General features: G+C 36.7%; 1 protein-coding gene across 1 annotated transcript; it reads left to right on the top strand.

Moving 5' to 3' along the window:
- Nucleotides 1-5,483: 5,483 nt before the first annotated feature.
- On the top strand, nt 5,484-6,919 carry si:ch73-335l21.4 (E3 ubiquitin-protein ligase-like). The gene is made up of 2 exons (XM_056462760.1): nt 5,484-5,947; nt 6,274-6,919. Exons 1-2 carry the CDS (start codon nt 5,524-5,526, stop codon nt 6,333-6,335), a joined length of 486 nt encoding a protein of 161 aa, XP_056318735.1. The 5' UTR covers nt 5,484-5,523; the 3' UTR covers nt 6,336-6,919.
- Nucleotides 6,920-15,063: the final 8,144 nt, after the last annotated feature.

The following is a 15,063-nucleotide window of genomic DNA, read 5'->3' as shown; positions in this document are numbered from 1 at the left end:
TTAAAATGTTCAAACTAAAACGGTCAAATATAAGCATAATTTATTTTGACTTCTTGGTTTTTCATTTCAATTTCAAAGTGATTACAATGTGCATATATATATATATATATATATATATATATATATATATATATATATATATATATATATATATATATATATATATATATATATATATATATATATATATATATATACATACATACATACATACATACATACATACGACCCCCTTTTGCCTTCAGAACTGCCTTAACCCTTTGTGTCAAAGATTCAACAAGGTACTGGAAATATTCCTCAGAGATTTTGCTCCATATTGACATGATAGCATCACGCAGTTGCCGCAGATTTGTCGGCTTCATATCCATGATGCGAATCTCCCATTCCACCACATCCCAAAGGTGCTCTATTGGATGAAGATCCACTTGAGTACAGTGAACTAATCGTCATGTTCAAGAAACCAGTCTGAGATGATTCACGCTTTATGATATGGTGCATTATCCTGCTGGAAGTAGTCATCAGAAGATGGGTACACTGTGGTCATAAAGGGATGGACATTGTCAGCAACAATACTAAGGTAGGCTGTGGCATTGACACAATGCTCAATTGGTACTAATGGGCTCAAGGTGTGCCAAGAAAATATCCCCCACACCATTACACCACCACCACCAGCCTGAACCGTTCATACAAGGCAGGATTAATCCATGCTTTTTATGTTGTTGATGCTAAATTCTGACCCCACAATCCAAATGTCACAGCAGAAATCGAGACTCATCAGACCAGGAAACGTTTTTCCAATCTTCTATTGTCAAATTTTTTTGAGTCTGTGCGGGTTGGACGTGTTGTGCATTCAGAGATGCTCTTCTGCATACATCATTATTTGAGTTACTGTTGCCTTTCTATCTGCTGGAACCAGTCTCTCCTCTGACCTCTGGCATCAGCAAGGCATAGGCACTGGATATATGGACCATTCTCTGTAAACCCTAGTTATGGTTGTGCATGAAAATCCCAGTAGATCAGCCGTTTCTGAAATACTCAGACCAGCCTGTCTGGCACCAACAACCATGCCACGTTCAAAGTCACTTAAATCACCTTTCTTCCCTATTCTGATGCTCAGTTTCAACTGCAGCAGATCGTCTTGACCATGTCTACAAGCCTAAATGCATTCAGTTGCTGCCATGTAATTGGCTGATTAGAAATTTGCGTTAACCTAATAAAACCTAATAAAGTGACCAGCACACCTTATCTTAACCTCAACAAAATGGTCTGGTTCAGATTAAAATCTCCCTGCTGTTTTTCCCCTACTAGCAGTTCATAGGGGTCAGGACTCTCACTTTGAGAACAAACACAATCAAAATAAGTCATACTAAGTTAGAAAATAACAAGGGCGGTAAATCATGACATGATTGAGTTTCTGGATGAGCTATTCTTATAAGCATTAAAAACAAAGCACCATCAGGCCAAAAAAAAAAAAGAAAAAAAGATATGTGAGTCCGGAAAGCTATTTTAAATCCAGTCTTCACTTATTAATGCTGTTCACATGACGCTAATTAGCATATTTCACAGGAAAAACGACAGAACATTTCATAGCACATGGTTACTGTTTCACACACAGATATTATCTGGCACTGGAATGACTGTATAAAACTCAAACAACTGGTTGTTATTTTGGTCTTGCTGAGTAAGTAAATAATTACGAACCTACTGTACTTCAATCTCTATTTATAACTCACAAGATTGTGCAGACTAGATGGTCACAGGTCTTGTTTTGTAGTGAGTGTTTAACAGCACGTTACTCATGGCTGTCAGTGACACATACTCTACTCAACCTTCTTTTTATACCCCATTGCTGACTCTCTCAACTTCCTTTGACCTTTTATTGTCTCGATCACGTCTAGCCCGACTCATCTTTCAGAGTAGAAACACACGTGATATGCTTGAGAAATGAAGAATCAGAAATTCTACCAAGTAAGAAAGCCTCTGTGAAAATATTGACAAACTGAAGCCAAAGGCATGAGATAACGTGAGTTCTGAAGAAGGATCTACAAAAGGTAAAGGAATACAAGAGAATGCGGGAAGCGCTCGGAGGAAAGGACAGCCGGCTAAAGCCAGTTTAGAGGAGAGCGGCACACCCAAGCCCATGTAAGGGAATGATGGGGAGGGAGAAAACAGGAGGGGAGTGCATTCTGGGAAATCACACCGTGTGGGGCTGAGGGCTTTTGTTTGGATAAGGCTAATAAGGAGCAGCACAGCATGTGTGTATTGTATTTCCTGAGCTGCAATCACATGTTTATTTTTATAAAACAGTTGTTTCCTCCAAACTTACTGTAGAAAACAAGGCCACTGAGTGTGTCACAGGGGATTCCAGTAAACTGTGTAACAGGGGAAAGGGTCGTTATACAAAAAAAAAGCATTTTTATAGTTTTCTTGTACAAATGTGCGGGGAAAGATTTGTAATTTTGAGTGGGACGTGTTTAAACAAGATTTTATACGCTTAAATAGCCCAAAAATGAACTTTATTTTGACTTTATTCTGTCAGACGAACACAGTCCTGTATAATGTTGGGTATAGTGGCCTTTTTAATGAAGTTTTCAAAAGGGCACAAATCTGATGTAAAAGTAACCCTTATGCCACTATAGGGGTTAACGCATGTTTTAAGTGTCTTATCTCTAGTCAGGGACGGCACAGTGGCGCAGTGGGTAGCGCTGTCACCTCACAGCAAGAAGGTCGCTGGTTAGAGCCTCGGCTGGGTCAGTTGGCATTTCAGTCTGAAGTTTGCATGTTTTCCCCGTTTTTGAGTAGGGGTGCTCCGGTTTCCCCCACAGTCCAAAGACATGCACTATAGATGAATTGGGTAAGCTAAATTCTCCGTAGTGTATGTGTGTATGTCCTGGTGCTCCACGGGGGGTTGAGCGTTGGGTCAACAACCCATCTCATAAAAAATTAGATGTTACGAAACACCAACATGGTGCTGCTAAATATCAACTTCGATATAAACGGCCCTGGGAGTGAGTAAGTAAGTATCTCATGTCAGAGGTCAGCTAAAGTTGTTGAGAATGAATATTTGACAATCTCTTGGAGTCAGTCATTTGAGTTTATAATGAAAAGCATGTTCAAAAACATGGATCTGCTTCATAAGACACGTGTTATTACCCTTGTGGCATTTAGGGTAGTTTGACGATTAATTTATGCACTTTTTAAACTTCAGAAAAAGGGCCACTACCTAATACCATGATATAGTGTGCAAGAGCCAGGATAACATTTAAAGTTACTCCTACTGTGTTTTTTGACAAAAAAGTCATAAACACCAAGCATGACTTGAGGACGAGTAAATTATTTAATTTTTTTATTTTTTGGGTGAACTATATTGACCTTATTCTTCAATGTGGAAGTGTGCTCAGTATTGGGATTGTTTTAGAACTTCCGATTCAGTTGCCTATAAGAGAAATGACTAGTAATAATAACTGGCAGAAAACCATCAAACTGCTCGCTCAACAAACAAGTGTTTGCATGACTATACAGACAAAGCAGAATAATATAATAAGAAAATATCAGTTTGCAACATCAAGCAGCAAAACAAGCTGTTTTTACGTCTAAATATCAATGGAATTGAATGAGACTGGAAGTCTCAAGCCAAAAAGATTCAAATGGCTGCGCCCACTCGTACACGAAGAATGAGGTCAATAAGATGTGTTCACATTTAACATGCTTCATTTAATTAAATCAAACTGCAGCAATTTCTCTGTCCATATGAACAATGTAAAAAAGTTGACTCAACTCAAAATTATAAGGCAACTTGCTGCAAGCTTTTTTGAGTTGACTCAACTTTCAACGCAAGCACTCCACTTGACTCAATTTAAGTAAACTTAAAAATGTCCTGAAGCTGGTTGCCTTAAAATTTTAAGTTAAATCAACATTTTTTTACAGTTAATAAATGTAAATGCTGCGATCAAAAACTTGGTGCAGATCAAACTAGGAGACTGAGGCCTCTGAAATGGGTCTAAACACATTTATTAACTAATAAATGCAACAAGGACCATCAAGATGTGGCCATAGAAAGTGCCCATTCTGTTTTTTTCTGATCATAATTACGATCTGCCCTAAAAAGTGTACAACAGATGTTGAAAACTGCAGCAGATCTTGCAGCAGATGTTCAATTGTGTGTATGATGCATTCCTCACATTTTTTTCTGGTTCCTCAAAGAACCATTTAGTGAAATGTTTTACAATTTTATATGAGTTTTTCCACGTTTATATAATACAAAAAGTTGTGAAATGAAAAGGCTCTTGTGAAATGACGTTAAAGGTTCTTCATGGAGCCACTTCTTATTTTTATATGTATATAGTAGTGCTTGTTGTAAACAATTGTTACTGGAAGGGCATCCACCACAAAAAAAATAAAATAGGCAGGTCATTGTGCTCATTCTGAAGGATAGTGTGTGAGTGAGTGATTAAGTGTAAAATGTATCTTTGAACTTCATTATATATATATATATATATATATATATATATATATATATATATATATATATGTGTGTGTGTGTGTGTGTGTGTGTGTGTGTGTGTGTGTGTGTGTGTGTGTGTGTGTGTAGAAGCTCTGTCACGAAAAACAAATTCCTCGTATGTGTGAACATACCTGGCAATAAAGCTCTTTCTGATTCTGATATATATATATATATATATATATATATATATATATATATATATATATATATATATATATATATATATATATATATATATATATATATATATTATTATTATTATTATTAAATACCATAACCTAATTCCCCCTTAAAATGACTTTTCTTCACTTCTGGTCACATGGGATGCTTTAAGGGTGGGGCTATCGGTACTGGTCTTGTTTCAGTTCTGCTTTCAGCCATTCATCAATCTTCCAACAAAAATACATAAATAAAAAACCCATTATACATTCACAACAATAACTGATTTTCTTACATTACAAAACAAACCAAAAAGAGAACCCACCTCTACACACTTTAAATCACCTACAGGTAAGGTAAATCCCCTTCAGCTGATTTACCACAGCAGCTACATTTACAAGAATCAATCCTAAATATGAGCAAGATATGAATCTCACACGCACTGTTGACACTTATCAAATTTCTCTTTTATGGGAATTACAGGTGTTTTCGGTCATAAATCTAAACCACTGAATGGGGATTTCCTACTTTCGTTTTCCTAAAATAGTGAAAGAGTACAAATAAGTTAGGACACGTAAGCCGGTTTGATTCGACATTTGATGTTGTGGGATCATCCGTTTCGGGGGGCAGAAATACCTACACGTGAAAGAGGTGACATCATCGCGCTTGCTGCCAGTGACATCACTTTGTTTATAAACTCTATTCCTGTTGCTACAGACGGTTTCCCTGAGAGCGAGGGGGGAGTGAGACGCTCCTCCCGCTCACATAATTTACATCCGCTTTCAGCACAGCGACTGCCTATATAATGAGTCCCCGGCGTAAGTTATTCACTTTTAACAACTCGCAAACAACAGGACGATATGTTTCCAGAATCGGAGTGCGGAATCTGCTACCGAGCTTACAACCTCGGCCGTCGGTGTCCTCGACAGCTGAGCTGCAAACACACGTTTTGCGAAAGCTGCTTGGTGACCATCGGCCGGTCTGCGGAGACACACGAGCCTCGGATAGTGTGTCCACTGTGCCGACGCTCAACGGAGATGCCGGAGGCGAGAATCAAAGACAACCTGCCGGTAGACGAGGACGTTTTTGAGCGGCTTGTAACTGCGGGAAGCTCGGAGGAATGTGAGGATGACAATGATGATGATGAAAACGCAGAGGAACAACATCAAGACGTCCCCTCTCCAGCCAGAGAGGACGTTTCCCCGCCACCTAGAACCCGAAAAGGACACCTGGTGAAGTGCTTAAAAAAAGTGTGGAAAAAAGTCGTCGGAGACGGGAACATAAGTGAGTATTTCACCTCGATAACCTGCTATATCTGTCTTTTAATGTGTTTAAGGGTATAGTTCACCCAATAAAAATGTTATTCTGTCATTTACTCATCCTTCACTTGTGCCAAAACTTTTAGATTTTCTTTCTTCTGTTGAACATATTTTGAGGAAAGCTGAAAACCTGTAAACATTCTTCCAATGGAAAGTTTTCAGCTTTCTTCAAAATGCATAATTTTTTTTTCTTTCAACAGGTGAATTTTTGGTTAAACTGTCAATTTAATACATGAATTGAGTGCATAAAGAACTAATTGTCTTGTCTTTTTTTCTTTTTGTTTCTTTCAGATTGTACTATAAGTGATGCGGACTTGAGGGACCTGGCGGTTATGTCCTGCTACATGATGTAAATGACAATTTCAAGTTGTTGACCGACTCAAGTGCTGTCCTCAGACTCTCATTACTGCACATTCACAATTCACTTCTGACAGGGAAGCTGTGGATGACATGTTTGCACAATGTATAGTGGGACTGTCAGTGCCTTTCGGGCAATTGAGGGCTGTTTGTGGCTGGGTGTGACTCGTCACCATAACAGACATGTGAGGTTGTTGCAAAACAACCCATAAACACAGCAACAGAACATGTTAAAATCATTTTTGGCTGAAATGAACCACACTGCCAGTCGACGTGTTTGTGGTGCTCTTTTTGCTGTTACAAAATCATGGACAACATTCCCAATGACTTTTCTGTCTTAAAATATAAATTATACTAATTCATTGTTATTAAATGTTGTATTTATTGTATCCTTTAATTAGTTTAGTTAAGGAGTTTTTCAGTATTACATTTGTATCAAATGATTGTGCCTAAATTGTCACTTTTAAACCCGTTTCATGATCACAAATGATTTTTTTATATATTATATTGTATAAAGTTAAAATATTGAATTACTGTATATTGCTACATTTGTACCAAATAAATAATTTTTTATTATTTATTCATTCATTCATTTCCTTTTTGGCTAAGTCCCTTTATTTATCAGGGGTCGCCACAGCTAATTGAACCGCCAACTATTCCAGCACGTTTTACACAGCAGATGTCCTTCCAGCTGCAACCCAACACTGGCAAACACCCACACACTCTTGCATTCTCACACACGCACACCCTACAGCCAATTTAGCTTATTCAATTCACCTATAGCACATGTCTTAGGGAAACCAGAGCACCCAAAAGAAACCCACATGCACTCGGAGAGAACATGCAAACTCCACACAGAAATGCCAACTGATCCAGCTGGGGCTCGAACCAGTGACCTTCTTGCTGTAAGGCGATCATGCAGCCATGCAGCCCTTATTTAATTATATATTATTTAATTATAAATAATTATATATATTACCACATGTACAGATAAATGTAAAAGTGAAATCCTGTTCCCATGAATCTTTTAAAGACTAAAATCTCTGTACGTCACTCTTGTTTTGATTGTCAGGTTCTCGTGGACCTCTAGACTGAACATATGCACGTGCATAAACTCCATTTTCACATAATAAAATGCAGGGTATTGTACACAGAAACAACCATAGTATATATTTGAAATATTATTGCACAATAAAACCCATTTTTAAAAGTTTACTATCTCCACAAACTGCTGTTGTCATAAAAATCAACAGTCTTAAAACGTGTTCAATTTTATTTGACACTGTGCAAATGTACACAACTGAAATCAATAAAAAAGCACATGTGCAATTCTGCATGCACTTAGCTCTAAATGCATTCAGGTGGGCCTCATTAAGATGAACAAAGTTGATCAACAATATCAGTGTTTCAGGTAAGGCCACATTAGTAGGGTCATTTTGAGCAGGTGTGACTAAAAGCTTTGTGCACTATAGAGCTTAAAACATGTCTCTTCATTGCTTTCTGAGGTAAGCATTTACATTTCATTTCAATGCAACAGTTTAAAGAGGTTTAGTTCTGTTATGTAAGTAGAATCTTAAAACAAACCTGTTTTTATACAGACTGCTGTTGGTTTGTTTGACTCACTCTGTTGTTGGGTGTTTTCCTGGGCTGTCTCTTGGTAAGATTTGGTTGCAAGTATTATTGGAATAATTTGTTCATTCAAATCAAGTAATTTTGTGTGAAGTAAGAACTAAAGTGTGAAATTTAAAACTGATAAGAATACTTTTATAACATTGATAACTAAATGTCTTGTTGGTTTATTGCCAATGCATTTAGGAGACATCGCTGGAAATGATCCGAAGATCAAAATGCAAGCACTGGAAGTACTCAAAAATGCTGATTCTTCCATTGAAAAACCATTAAAAGGCACTCTTCAAAGCAATGTAGAACAGTTTAACAGCAAATATCAGTGGCCCAGAGTCAACTTTGCTCCATACAGTCAGAAAAGTGATGGCAATGCCAAAAATCCAATCTTTAGACTTCCAGAATCAAAAGATCCTGCATATGTTATGAATTACCAAAATAAGATCTTGTCCAGCATCAGCAGCGGAAATAATCCTATAGATTTTTCTAGCGTCAAATATAATAATGATCATGATGCCAAAACAAGCTATGCTTTCCAAACAGTCCAACAGGAACTCAATCCCTCACACTTCACAGGGAGCCGAATGAGCTCTAGTGATACTAATCTGGGCTCAAGGCTGGTGAAGAAAGAAGGACTGGTGGATGGAATGCATGCAGGAAATGTGTATAGGTCTAAGTCATTTGGATATCAGCATATTTCTCAATCAGAAATGCATTCAGGCAGTCAACAACCATTACGACTCAATGAACCCTATTTGAGGGAAGATATTTCCATCCAACCAGCACATGCTGAAAGAATCTCATCTAATTATAAGTCTAGAAGCTCCAATGCAAACCATAATATGAGGTTCAAAAGTGATGCAAATGCCATGTTTGATCAATCCAATCAAAATCAAAAAGTGCTGAGGAGGGTCATGCCAATTGTAGAAGATTTCTCTGTTGTAAAAGCAAATCAACAAGAGCACAAATCATCGCCACATGTCTTTTCTGCTGGGACCGCAGACCTTTCTCAAATTTCCTATGAGAATATGAGAGATGCATCTCTTTCTAAGATTCCCACAGTTCCAAGACTAATAACTTCAGTTGTAAAAAGGCCAAATTCAAATAGAGGGAACAGCATCTTTCCCTTAAAAAAAGCTGTGATGATTTCCTCTGAACCTGATCAGATCAAGCAGTCAGATTCTAGAAGGGTCACCACTCCACAAGCAAATCCACAAAGTAGCTTTGAGTATGGAAATACAAAGTCTTCCACAAGCAGCTACACCCTAAAGGACATTCAATCGACATATGCACAAAATGGCAACCAAATCAATCAGAGTTATCAGGATCTTGAACCTATTCAAACATTTCACACTCCGAAGAATAATAAAGTGGCTTCAGGTTCATCTGTTGATGTTCCGTCAGTGACCAATGGTGTCCTTTCTTACAAACAATTCCTGTCAGATGAAAATAACATCGGAAGCCAGCTTTCCGCATTATCTAAACCATCAATGCAAGGCACGTACTTGACTTCCAAAATACAGTTTCCAAAGAACCCGGTGTTATTTTTGGAACGTGATGAGAGAATTAATCTACCAGACACCACAAATCATTCACTAATGAAGTCAAGTCAGCATAGCACGCGGCATAGGACTGATTTGAATCCTTCAGGCCAAAGTATAACCCAATCGTTATCTGTTAAAAATTATCCGGTGCCAAGTCTCGTGCCAGGCAACACTATGAAGAGTGTTTACAGTGTTAGTCCATCCGTGTCTGGCACAAATAAAGATTCAGCTGTATCTGCAGATCAAAACCATCCATATTATATATCTCCCAAAAAGCCATATGCTTTTAAAGGTTTCTCATTTGTCCCAACATCTCTACAAAAATCCGAAGTGCACTTTGAACAGAAACCCATCACAAACTCTTTATTAAATGTGCAATACGTTAGTGCTCATCCAAGTACCACTCAAGAGCCCTTGATTTCTGACCAGTATGAAAAAATGCTTTTCCAGTTTGAGGACTTCAAAACAAACCAAGAGAAACAACCAGATCCTGATCTGACAGACTCCTTTAATAACAGGCTACAGCTCCCCTTTACAGAGGGTGGAAGTAACATGAAGTACGATGTTCAAGGTCAAGCTGTAGCCAAGAGAACAGAAACTTCACATAATGGAGCAGCTTTTCTGCAAAAACACCTTAAAAAGCTGTACAAGGAATTACCACTTGAGGAAGTTCAGTCAGAAACATCTGAGAGGTGGACTTCAGCCTTAAACAACCTAATTGAAATGCCAAAAGTGGGATCCTCCATCAGCAGGTTTGATGGTTCTAACACATACCCATCAACCATAAAATCTTCCAACAATCAAGAGAATCCTAAATCAGAGATTATTCAACCAATTTACAAGTCGTCTCTTATTAACAAAGACGTTGGTAATTCTGTTGTCCATCCGATTCACGTGTATAAATACAAAGGTCCATCAAATCCAGCAAAGGAAATTCTAAGGGACAGAAACCCAGCTGGTGTAACACAATCAGACATTAGTGAAAATGGCATGAGATCAAGTCCGACAAGTAGTGTTGTGATTGAGAAGCTGGTTGAAGTGACAGAAGAAGGGAAGGGATCTGGAGAAAATTCATACTCTCAAAATTCTTATTCAGTGCCAGTCACTCAATCTACATCATACAGATCTGCTGATGTTAAGAGTCACAAAGTGAATAGCTTTTCCACTATTTACAGATCTACTATTAAACAGTTTGACCAGATAAATGAAACCAATATTGACTTCAATGCTGTCGACGTGTCCCAGTCATCAGGTCCCACAAGCAGCTTTGTAATTGGACGGTTAATCAATACATTTGACAATGTTTCCACAAAAACAAATCCCAACGCATCTTTAACAAAAGCTGCCCTAAACCATTTTAAACCAGTTCAATTTTCAGATATAGCTGGTAGTGCTTCTTTTACTAATGCTAAGCTACATTCTGCGGCCATCACACCAAAGGAAGTAGTGGATGTCACAAGAGTTTCAAACCACTCTGATTCATCAGTGATGGTGGAAATTATTGGCAGCTCCCCTGAAATCCCAACCTTACAAACTGAAGATGATGTTCAAAGCCCGGTGAACTTGAATGTCTCTGAGTTTCTGCCAACAGCTGCAAAAGACATCAGCACAGAGTCTCAGTCATCATTTACAGAAGAATATTCTCCACCTCAAACAACTGTCTTTTCCACTAAACCACAGCTGGATCATTCAAAAGTGGATACTGATTCATTTTATGAGGGAACTTTGATGCCTGATATTACTACTACGTTGGTCTCGGTTACCTCCTATTGAGACTGGCTTCTTTTAACTCTATGAACTTGTATGAACATTAATGGTAAACGTCTTTAGAAGACGTCAGCTTGAGGTGTTTCTCTGTTCTGTAGGTAGATGGCGCCAGATCTGTTGTCACGTTCATTTTTGCATTAAATGGAATGAATGTGAAATCTGAGCTTCATTGGGTTTTTTTTTATTACCTCTTATGTTTACCTCCTAACAGCAAATTATATTGGGGGAAATATTACAGCTTGTATATTTACTTTTTTTTTTAGGTGTCAAGGAAATATTGCACTCATTTAGATAATTAAAATCGTTTTAGCAGTCAAAGCGCTTTGATCTGGGTTCATTTTGCATAAACAGTCCATGTTGAAGTTCTAGAATTGACATTTCTGAGTGTTACAGACAAACTATGATGTTGTTTGAGCTGTTTCGGATAAAAACAATTGTAATTTCCCATTGGAACATTCATTTATTTTCCTTTAATTTTAGAGTTGAGATTACTCTTATTTTTAAGATGACTATTAGTGGTTTAAAGAATTGCTTATGTAACTGGTTCTGGTGTTTTCTTTTTAATGTGGGAATAACCAGACGGATATCAGAAGCCGTGACTGCTCTAATCTCTCTCTTCTTCCATGTGCAGTCAGTGCAGAAAGGGAAAGTGCAACGCATTTAGCATTCACATGCTTTAATTAGACAAAATAAATGAAATGCTCTATTATAGTGAAGTCCAGAATAACAAAACAAATGGGGAATACAACAGTTTAAAATATTATTTAAACAATAAAAATGGCTTCGAAGGAATCCTTTTTTTTTTTTTTTTTTTTTTTTTTTTTTTTTTTTTTTTTTTTTAAATTAAGGCAGTGCAGAAAAGGAAGAGACGGGTGCAAAACAAACTTAAAACTGAAGCTTCTCTGGAGATTTAAAGGAGAAGACGCAAACACATAAACACTTCAGGTAATACTTAACACACATTTTGTGTAATTCTATAAATAAAGTGAACAATACTTACCATACATTTAGCACTTACTATTAACTGGATATATCACATCAAGGACTATACTGTGGTATAAATAAAAATTATATAATAAAGGTTCAAATGTCATCTAAGACACAGGAATTCATTAAATCCACTAGTAAACCTGTAAGTTTTGTCAACAGATTTAATGGATTTTTTTTCTCCACTAAAAGTAAATAAGATTAATTAAATGTAAATATTAAATTGTACAAAGTTTTAAATTGATAAATGTTTTAGACATGTTTATTTAATAATTTTTCTTTCAGCTTAGTACCTTTTAATCATCAGGGGTCACTACAGCGGCATGAACCGCCAACTTATCCAGCATATGTTTAACACAGCGGATGCCCTTCCAGATGCAACCCAGTACTGGGAAACATCCATACACACTCATTCACATGCATACATTACGGCCGGTTTAGTTTATTCAAGTCACCTGCACTTAAAAAAAAATAGTTCTAGTGCTTGTTCAAATTACCTGTTTAAAATGAGCTGAAACAACACAATTCTTGTCATTTCTTTGGTCAATTTATTTGTTTTATGTTCAGTCCACTTAAATTTGTTGGTCCAACTTCCTGGTTAGGGGATTTGTAGTTCCCAGATTGAATTAAGAGAGGGAAATGTTGACAATAAAAGTAATCTTGGGTGTTAAAAGTTAATAGAAAGTCTTGTTAGAGATTATTCTTCTCTTTTAGTTTGAATATTTTTATGTAATGCTTTGAATTTTGAGGTTACCATTGTGCAGAAGCACCCATGCCTTGGGTGTTGGCAGCTTAATTAGCAAAAATGCAGTGTGTTGCTTTGATCAGTAAGCAATAACAATCATAAAATGAGTTCTGAGATCAGTCTCAATTAACTGTATGTGTAAGTCATGAAATATGTATGCTTAAAATGGCTTTTTTAGTTTATTTACTAAACTAATAACTTCAAATAAAACTAAGAGACTTTGAAATGTCTACATAATAAACATACATAATAATATCACTAATTTGAGTTTAAATTAAATAAATATAAATGTATTTAAACCTTTTATTTGATAAAGTCATGTTGGACCAACTCAATTGCATTTAATTGTGTGTGTGAATATTTTTTTTTTTTAGTTGGTGCTAAACAAATTTATTGGATGGAAATCTTGCCCTTAATTAAATTGAGTTCATTCATTCATTCATTCATTCGGCTTCGTGTCTGCTTAGTCCCTTTATTAATCTGGGGTCGTCACAGTGGAATGAACCGCCAACTTATCCCCCATATGTTTTATGAAGCGCATGTCCTACACCAGGGGTCAGGAACCTTTTTTCAGCAAAGAGCCATTTCTGATTTTTTTTTATCAAGTGCATTTTTTAAAGAGCCATTAGGGGTTTGCATATAACTAAACCTTTATTTATGTCCATGCACAGCTCAAAAATAATTTTTTTAATCAAAGATTTTTTTTTCTTTTTGCCATCGCCACTCATGAATGTTGTTTGAATTTACATGCGTGAGGTTACCATAGAAATGAAAGTTGCTAGCCCTTTATTGGTGTCACGATTCAAGTTAAATCACAGCCCCCACATGTGCATTGATTGAAAAATTCTTTTATTGTATAATTTTTTAACTTTATAACATTATTGAAGAGGGACAGCTGGAGAGCCGCATATTTTTGAGAGTCCTTCACTAATGAAGTCAAGTCAGCATAGCACACGGCATAGGATGGATCATAGGACGCAACCCATCACTGGGAAACATCCATACACACACTCCATCCAGTGACACTACGGTCAATTTTAGTGTTTCACATCTTTGGAGCACCCGTGCTACCCACTGTGCCACCGTGTCATCCTAAATTGAGTTCATCCAACGAGTTATTTTTTTGAGAGTTCACCGCATGTCTTTGGACTGTGGGGGAAACCGGAGCACCCAGAGAAATCCCACACCAACACAGGGAGAACATGCAAACTCCTCACAGATGTCAACTGACCCAGCCGGGACTTGAACCAGTGACCTTGCTGTGAGGAGACAGCACTAACCACTGTGTTGCCCCAGAAATATGTTTAATTAATTAGTTTTAAGTAATTAAGTTAACTAAAGGGTAACACTTTACAATGGGGTTCAGTAGATAATGCATTTACTAACATGAACTAATCATGAACAACACTTGTACAGCATTTATTAATCATAATTGAACATTTACTAATTGAGATAAATACATTATTAACGGCCAAGTACATGCTTGTAAACATTAGTTAATGCACCGTGAGTTTACATGAACTAACAATGAACAACTGTATTTTCATTAACTAACGTCAACTAACATCAACAAATACTGTAGTAAATGTATTGTTCATTGTTTGTTCATGTTAGTAAATGCATTAATTAACATTAACTAATGAACCTTATTGTAAAGTGTGACCAACTAAAGTTAGTACCAGTTTCAAAGATCCCATTATTTAATGCATTAACTATGTTATACAATAATTTCCTTAATTAATAGTCTTTGTTACAAATAATTAATGAAAACAACAGTTAACACTCTCTCTAGTCCATTAATATTAAAAGATTTACGAGATTTTAAATTTTTAAGATGCATTGATAAATATGGAAATTAAATGATTTTTAAAAATCTGACTTTTTTTCATTGTTCACTGAAGGTGTTGTTAATTAAAGCATTCACTAATAAAATGCAATATGTTTGCTGCAGTATTTCAGCATCAGTTTTGCAGCATCAGATCATTATGACTATTGTCATTTTATTATATAATTTATGATCGATGAACAGTGAGAGAAAAGTGAAATGACTAATAGCTA

The sequence above is a fragment of the Danio aesculapii genome, chromosome 7, assembly GCF_903798145.1.
Source record: "Danio aesculapii chromosome 7, fDanAes4.1, whole genome shotgun sequence".
NCBI lineage: Eukaryota > Metazoa > Chordata > Actinopteri > Cypriniformes > Danionidae > Danio > Danio aesculapii.
Note: the sequence above shows the minus strand (reverse complement) of the source record. Positions and strands in the feature narration are given on the sequence as shown.

Bases quoted from the DNA above. Each gene is read 5' to 3' on its own strand.
- si:ch73-335l21.4 (XM_056462760.1), top strand. From the start codon at position 5,524: ATGTTTCCAGAATCGGAGTGCGGAATCTGCTACCGAGCTTACAACCTC. The intron at 5,948-6,273 runs GTGAGTATTTCA...TGTTTCTTTCAG, and splicing joins CGTCGGAGACGGGAACATAA to ATTGTACTATAAGTGATGCG.